Source organism: Mustelus asterias, chromosome 10 (genome assembly GCF_964213995.1).
Source record: "Mustelus asterias chromosome 10, sMusAst1.hap1.1, whole genome shotgun sequence".
Classification (NCBI taxonomy): domain Eukaryota; kingdom Metazoa; phylum Chordata; class Chondrichthyes; order Carcharhiniformes; family Triakidae; genus Mustelus; species Mustelus asterias.
In genome coordinates, this window is record NC_135810.1 from 124,300,443 (window position 1) to 124,309,042 (window position 8,600).

At 49.8% G+C, this 8,600-nt stretch overlaps 2 protein-coding genes across 2 annotated transcripts in view; both read right to left on the minus strand.

Moving 5' to 3' along the window:
* rnf169 (ring finger protein 169) overlaps positions 1-2,285 on the minus strand; it is a 33,626-nt gene extending 31,341 nt beyond the window's left edge. The window contains exon 1 of the mRNA XM_078222619.1: positions 1,941-2,285. Within this exon, the coding sequence (XP_078078745.1) occupies positions 1,941-2,253 (313 nt within the window). The 5' untranslated portion in view covers positions 2,254-2,285. The remainder of the gene's footprint in view (positions 1-1,940) is intronic.
* LOC144499965 (interleukin-1 receptor type 2-like) overlaps positions 1-8,600 on the minus strand; it is a 1,647,203-nt gene that overhangs the window by 221,534 nt on the left and 1,417,069 nt on the right. The gene's annotated exons all lie outside the window — the stretch shown is intronic.

Sequence of the window (8,600 nt, forward strand, 5' to 3'; positions counted from 1 at the left end):
CGGTTTTTCCAGTTAAAACAATCATGTTCAAAATCAGAATATCCTTCCTTGATGTCGCGGCACGGTAGCACGGTAGCACAGTGGTTAGCACTGCTGCTTCACAGCTCCAGGGTCCCGGGTTCGATTCCCGGCTCGGGTCACTGTCTGTGTGGAGTTTGCACATTCTCCTCGTGTCTGCGTGGGTTTCCTCCGGGTGCTCCGGTTTCCTCCCACAGTCCAAAGATGTGCGGGTTAGGTTGATTGGCCAGGTTAAAAATTGCCCCTTAGAGTCCTGGGATGTGTAGGTTAGAGGGATTAGTGGGTAAATATGTAGGGGTAGGGCCTGGGTGGGATTGTGGTCGGTGCAGACTCGATGGGCCGAATGGCCTCCTTCTGCACTGTAGGGTTTCTATGATTCTTCTATGTCAGCCTAATACCCCAATGTCTTGGTAAACCCCCACTTCCCCAACCCCTTTCTTCCCAAAGAAAAACAGAAAATGCTGGAAAATCTCAACAGGTCTGACAGCATCTGTGGGGAGAGAGCAGAGCCAACGTTTCGAGTCTGGATGACCCTCATCAGAGCCACTTTCTTCCCACATTTTTCGATTTCAGAGCCACTGCCACTTTCCACATGCTGATATTCTTCTTTTCACTTCTCCCTGGGCTCTATCAGGGATCAACTGGGATCTATCATGGATTTGCTGGGATCAACTTGGGGGTCCATTGGGGTTTATTGGAAATTCAGTAGAATTTATCTTGATTAAATTTGGGATCCACTTTGGTTTTGTTGGGGACCCCTGGGGTCTATCAGGAATCAAATTTGGCTTTATTGAGGATCCACCAGGGATTTATTAGACATACATTTGGTTTATCAGGGATTGCGGGGTCCATTATGGATCACTTGGGTCTATTAGAGATCCACTGGATTGATTAGGGACCCACTGGAGTCTATTGGGGATTACAGGGTATCCTGCAGACACACTGGGGACATGTCAAGGAACCATTGGGGTCTATCGGGGATCCACTGAGGGCTCTATCAGGAATCCACTGGGGGTATCAAGGATCCACTTGGGGAGTCTTGGGTATCCACTGGGGGAGAGGATATCAGGAATCCACTGGAGGGAGTCTGTCAGGGATCCACTGGGGGGTCCATCAGAGATCCACTAGGGGTCTATCAGGGATCCACTGGGGGTGGGGGCTGTCAGGGATCCACTGGGGGTGGGGGCTGTCAGGGATCCACCGGGGGGGGGGGGGGTAATGTCAGGGATCCACCGGGGGGTGGGGGATGTCAGGGATCCACCGGGGGGTGGGGGGATGTAAGGGATCCACCGGGGGGGGGGGATGTCAGGGATCCACTGGGGGGGATGTCGGGATCCACCGGGGGGGGGGGGATGTCAGGGATCCACCGGGGGGGCGGGGGGGTACGTCAGGGATCCACCGGGGGGGGGGGCGGGTATGTCAGGGATCCACCGGGGGTATGTCAGGGATCCACCGGGGAGGGGGGGTTCTATCAGGGATCCACTGGTGGTGGGGGTGGGGGTGTCAATCAGGGATCCACTGGGGGGGGGTTCTATCGGGGATCCACGGGGGGGGGGGGGGGGGGGGGTGTCCAATCAGGGATCCACGGGAGGGGGGGGGGGTTCTATCAGAGATCCACTGGGGGGGGGGGTTCTATCAGGGATCCACTGGGGGGGGGGTTCTATCAGGGATCCTCTGGGGGGATTTGTCAGGGGTCTACTGGAGGGAGGAGGGTCTGTCAGGGATCCACTGAGGGTCTGTCAGGGATCAGTGGGGTTATGTCAGGGATCCAGTGGGGGACGTCTGTCAGGGACCCACTGGGGGAGTCTGTCAGAGATCAACTGGGGATCTACTAGGGATCCTCTGGATCGCTGCCCGCTCCCCAGGCCCAGTCTGGCAGAGGCCCCCCGGTCAGCAGTTGCCCGCGGCCCTGCCGCTCTCACCGGACTCCAGCCGCTGCTCCGCCGCCTCCTCTCGCTGCCTCCAGCGGCTCTGCTGCTTCCTCCTGCGGCCTCGCTGCTGCCAGAGCGGCGCCCCGGTGGCCCGGGCCCGGCTGCTGTCGGTGTCGGTGCGGCGGCACAGCGGGCAGGCAAGACCCAGGCTGAGGCCTATCCCGGCCTCGGGTCCCGCGCGGCTCAGGCAGCCCCGGCAGAGGCCGCTGTCCCCGGCCTGGCCCGGAGTCTGGAGCCGGGCTCCCTGCCGCCCTCTCCGGGCCCGCTCCCCGCTGCCGCTCCCGCTCCGGCTCCGGCCCGCCATCTTGTGACGGAGCAGCCCCGCCCCCCTCCGGGAGCGCGCGGCGGGACCGCCGGAGTGCGCATCGGGTGCGCGCGGACAGCGGGAGCGCGCGCAGGGAAAAGCGCGTGGGCCGAGGGAGCGCGCGTCGGGGGCGCGGAAAGCGGGAGCGCGCCCTGATCCAGCGCTCTAAACTAATTCCTGATCAAACTCGCTGCCTCTCACCCAAATCTAACCCCTAAACTAATCCAGCAATGTTCCCCCTAACTAGCCCCTGATCCACTCTAACTAACCATAACTATTCCCTAACTAACCCCTAATATACCATCTCCCTTTTTAACTCTAACTAGCCCCTAATCTACTCTAACTGATCTTTTCTCTAACCTCATTCTAGCCAACTGATTAACCTAACTAACTCCTAAACGAATCAAACTAGCTGTTCTCCTCCCTAACTAGCCCCTTATCTACTCTAACCCTAACTACTATTCTCTAACCTATCTCTAACTCACGCCTAATAAAGTAACTCTTTTTTAACTTTAACCAGCTCCTAATCTACTCTAACTAACTGATCTCTTCTCTAATCTAACTCTAACTAACTGATTAATCTATTCTACTTTAATATAAAAGCAACATACTGCGAATGCTGGAATCTGAAACAGAGGCAGAAAGTGCTGGAAAACCTCAGCAGGTCTGACAGCCTCTGTGGGGAGAATGGAGCTCCCAGCTCTGAGGAAAGGGTCATCCAGACTCGAAACGTTGCCTCCACTCTCTCTCTCCACGGACGCCGTCAGACCTGCTGAGATTTTCCAGCACTTTCTGTTTTTGTCCCTATTCTACTCTAACTGGCTGGTCCTTTCTCTAAAACTAACCCTTAATTTACTCCCTTTTCTAATTCCGGCCAAAAAAATAGAAAGGCAAATTATTACCGAAATGGAAAGCAGATTCAAAATGCATCCGGGCAGAGGGATCTGGGTGTCTGTGTTCATGAATCGCAGAAAGTCATTTTGCAGGTGCAGCATGTAATAAAAAAGGCAAATGGGATGTTGGCATTTATTGCAAAGGGACTGGAGTATAAAAGAAAAGTGTTTTTGCAATTGTATAGGGTGATGGTGAGACCACGTCTGGAATATTGTGTCCAGTTTTGGTCTCCTTATTTGAGGAAGGATGTTGCGGCATTCGAGGCAGTTCAGAGGAGGTTCACCAGATTGATTCCGGGGATGAAAGGGTTGACGTATGAGGAGAGATTAAACAGTTTGGTCTTGTACTTGTGTTTAGAAGGATGAGAGGGGATCTGACCGAGATATATAAAACACTGAAAGCGATTGACAAAGTAAGCAGAGCAAATGTTTTCCCTTGTATGACAATCTAAAACAAGAGGTCACAGGTTTGGCTGGGAGGTGGTCGAGTTAAAACTGAGATGAGGAGGAACTACTCCTCGCAGAGGGTGCTGAATTTGTGGAACTCGCTGCCCCATCGCGCGGTGGAGTCTGAATCATTAAGTGGTTTCAAGAAGGGGATAGACATAGTTATGATTAAAAAGCAGGTTAAAGGGATATGGGGAACAGGTGGGGAGGTGGATTTGAGACCAGGGAGAGATCAGCCATGATCTGATTGAATGGCGGAACTGGCTTGAAAGGCTGAAAAGCCTACTTCTGCTCCTAATTCCTAAGTCAAATCAAATATTTGGCTGGGCATCTGTTTTCCTTTTTACACCATCACCAGCCCCTTTCCTGACCACATCTACATTTCTCTATAGTACACTCACCAAGTGAAGGCAAGTTGCTGAGTGTCTGTTGCTGAATCTTCTGCGAATACCCGGGCCATACAAGCACAGTATTTTCCAACTCTGTGTTTCCACCTGGAAATGTTGGGTAAATGCAGCCTCGGGGCAGATGCCCTGGAACAGCTTTTCACTTACATTTTACTCTGAGTCACACAGTGGCACCACCACCACACCCCCCCCCTCCCTCCCTCCCTCCCAAACCAGCCCTCCAGCCCCCTACCCCTCCCCCCATGCTCCTATTCATGATGTCACTGGAGTGGAACATTATACTGTCAGAATGAAGGGGGAGTTTTATTTTAAATTGTGAAACATAACTAAGAGCCTGCAGTGCATCACTGGAAACCATTGAAGAGAAGGTACAACAGATCAACCTAGAGTGGTAGCATAGCGGTTATGTTAGTGGATTAGTAATGCTGAGGCCTGGATTAATGATCGAGAGACATGGGGTTCAACTCCCACCATGACGCTGGAGAAATTTAAATTCAGTTTATTACATATTCCTTGAAGAAAAAAGTTGGTATTAGTAATGGTGACCATGAAACTACCAGATTGATGTAAAAACCCCTTTAGTTCACTAATGCCCTTCAGCACTCAGTATGGCCGATGTGATTCCAACCCGCAGAAATAGTTGACTCTTAACTGCCTCCCAAATAGCTAAGAAAATTGCTCAGATGGTGGCTCACCTTCTGAAGGGCATTTGGGAATGGGCAGTAAGTGCAGGCCTAGCCAGCGACATCCACATCCTTTCAATTATATGTTTTAAATTGATGCCAAGATTAGGCTGGATGTCATGGAAGATGGAGATTGTGGTGGAGAAGTTCCATAATGTCCAGGCACTAGGAAACAGCCAGTTAAGAGTAAGAAATTATTCCCCATTTGTGCAATATCAAATCAATGGGTGGGAATCAGAAAGCTTTTCAATTAAATCTGGCATCAGGCGGAGCTCCGCTCACTCTCTCATCCTGTTTGTGTGTTGAATCGAACATTTTGCCAAGTCCATCAGGAAGGATTCAGGCATAAGAGTGACAGTCCGAGGCATCGGAGGCACTCGGGTCAAAGTCTCCGTGTACACAGACGTCACTATCTTCTGCTTGGATCTGCTGTTGGTACACAGGCTGATCAACATCTGCGGCCAGTTCAAGCTGGCCTCGGGTGCCAAGGTCAATCGTGGTAAGAGTGAGGCCATGCTCTAACCCTTGCCCCTTTCACCGCCAGGTCAGAAGGCCTGAGGGTGCTGGGGATATGGTTTGGTGGGACCAGGCCATGCGTTAGAAACTAGAAGGAGCGAATAGGTATAATGAACCAAAAACTGGGTACGTGTGAGCGCCGTTGATTCTCCATTGCAGGTAAGAACTTGGTTATCAGGTGCGAGGCATTCTCGATGTTGCTGTATGTGGCCCAGGTCTGACCCATTCCTCACTCCTGCACTGTGGCAATTACCCAAGCCATTTTCTGCTTCATCTAGGGGTCCAAAATGGACCATGTTTGAAGGGACCCAATGTACAAGCCTCCAGATAAAGGGGAAAAGATGTGTCCAACATCAGCCAGATCCTGATGGCCACCTTTATGTGCGACTGCATCAAGCTGTGCATACGCAAACACCAAGTGTCAGTATGTGCTGACGTTCTACCTGTCCCCAATGTTGCAAAAGATGGGTCTTACCACACTGCCACTGAACGCTCCAAGTAGTTGGACAGTGCTATTTGTCCCTCGTGGAAACATTTATGCAGAGAAACATCTTTGACCACAACTTGATCAGACAGTGGTCGGCACTGTGTATGGAACCAAAAGAGATGGGGGAGATACTAAATGGTTTTTTTGCATCCGTATTTACTGAGGAAACGGGCATGGAGTCTACGGAAATAGGGCAAACTGGTAGGGAGGCCATGGAACCTTTACAGATTAAAGGGGAGGAGGTGCTCGCTGTCTTGAGGCAAATCAGAGTGGATAAATCCCCAGGACCGGACAGGGTATTCCCACGGACCTTGAGGGAAGCTAGTGTTGAACTTGCAGGGGCCCTGGCAGACATATTTAAAATGTCAGTATTCACGGGGGAGGTGCCGGATGATTGGAGGGTGGCTCATGTTGTTCCGTTGTTTAAAAAAGGTTCCAAAAGAAATCCGGTAAATTATCGGCCAGTAAGTTTGACGTCGGTGGTGGGCAAGTTATTGGAAGGTGTGATAAGGGATAGGATCTACAAATATTTGGATAGACAGGGACTTATTAGGGAGAGTCAACATGGCTTTGTGCGTGGTAGGTCATGTTTGACCAATCTATTAGAGTTTTTCGAGGAGGTTACCAGGAAAGTGGATGAAGGGAAGGCGGTGGATGTTGTCTACCTGGATTTCAGCAAGGCCTTTGACAAGGTCCCTCATGGGAGGTTAGTTAGGAAGGTTCAGTCGCTAGGTATACATGGGGAGGTAGTAAATTGGATTAGACACTGGCTCAATGGAAGAAGCCAGAGAGTGGTTGTGGAGGATTGCTTCTCTGAGTGGAGGCCTGTGACTAGTGGTGTGCCGCAGGGATCGGTGTTGGGTCCATTGTTGTTTGTCATCTATATCAATGATCTGGATGATAATGTGGTAAATTGGATCAGCAAGTTTGCTGATGATACAAAGATTGGAGGTGTAGTGGACAGTGAGGAAGGTTTTCAAAGCTTGCAGAGGGATTTGGACCAACTAGAAAAATGGGCTGAAAAATGGCAAATGGAATTTAACGCAGACAAGTGTGAGATATTGCACTTTGGAAGGACAAACCAAAGAACGTACAGGGTAAATGGTAGGACTCTGAAGAGTGCAGTTGCACAGAGGGATCTGGGAATACAGGTACAGAATTCCCTAAAAGTGACGTCACACGTGGATAGGGTCGTAAAGAGTGCCTTTGGTACATTGGCCTTTATAAATCAGAGTATCGAGTATAAAAGTTGGAGTGTTATGGTAAGGTTATATAAGGCATTGGCGAGGCCGAATTTGGAGTATTGTGTACAGTTTTGGTCACCTAGTTACAGGAAGGATGTAAATAAGATTGAAAGAGTGCAGAGAAGGTTCAGAAGGATGTTGCCGGGACTTGAGAAGCTGAGTTACAGAGAGAGATTGAATAGGTTGGGACTTTATTCCCTGGAGCGTAGAAGATTGAGGGGAGATTTGATAGAGGTTTTGATGGGTATAGATAAGAGTGAATGCAAGCAGGCTTTTTCCGCTGAGGCTAGGGGAGAAAAAAACCAGAGGGCATGGGTGAAGGGTGAAAGGAGAAAAGTTTAAAGGAATATTAGGGGGGGCTTCTTCACGCAGAGTGGTGGGAGTGTGGAATGAGCTGCCGGATAAAGTGGTAAATGCGGGGTCACTTTTAACATTTAAGAAAAACTTGGACGGGTTCATGGATGAGGGGGGTGTGGAGGGATATGGTCCAAGTGCAGGTCAGTGGGACTAGGCATAAAATGGTTCGGCACAGACAAGAAGGGCCAAAAGGCCTGTTTCTGAGCTGTAATTTTCTATGGTTCTATGGCACATGGGATTGCGGGTCGTGTATTGAGATAGATAGAAAATTATTTAGCAGACAGGAAGCTTAGAGTTGGAATAAATGGGTATTTTTCTGATTGGCAGGCAGTGACTAGTGGGGTACCACAGGGATCGGTACTAGGACCCTAACTGTTTACATTATATATTAATGATTTGAACGAGGGAACTTAATGTATTATCCCCAAATTTGCAGATATTACAAAGTTGGGTGGGAGGGTGAGCTGTGAGGAGGATACAGAGATGCTTCAGCGTGATTTGGACAGGCTGAGTGTGTGGGCACCTGCATGGCAGATGCAGTATAATGTGGATAAATGTGAGGTTATCCACTTTGGTAGCAATAATAGGAAGACAGATTATTTAAATGGTGTAAATTGAGAGAGGTGGATACTCAGCAAGACCTTACTGTCCTTGTGCACCAGTCGCTGAAAGTAAGTGTGCAGGTACAGCAGGCAGTAAAGAAGGAAAATGGTATGTTGGCCTTCATAGCGAGAGGATTTGAGTATAGGGGTAGAGATGTTTTATTGCAATTGTACAGGGTGTTGGTGAGGCCACACCTGGAGTATTTTGTCCTGTTTCTGTGGGAGGATGTTCTTCAGCCAAGCTAGGTCTTGGTGCTTGTTTGAAAGTTCTGATGATGAAGCATTCTGCCAAATGATTTTGATAGTCTGCTCAGGGAACCATCTGACAGGATCCACCATCTCCTTTTCCTCCAGGGCCTCTAGAACATTATGTGGAGTCCACTGCCGAGAAACATTCATAGAAAATAGAAGCAGGAATAGGCCATTCAGCCCTTCGAGTCTGCTCTCCCATTCAATATGATCATGGTTGATCACCAAATTCAATACCCTGGTCCTCCCCTTCCCCCCATATCCCTTGATATGGGGGGGGGGGAAGGAGGGAGTACAGCGAAGGTTTGCCAGGCTGACTCCTGGGACAGCAGGTCTGTCATATGAGGAGAGACTAAGTCGGTTAGGATTATATTCACTGGAGTTTAGAAGAGTGAGAGGGGATCTCATAGAAACTTATAAAATTCTAACAGGATTAGACAGGGTAGATTCAGAAAGAATGTT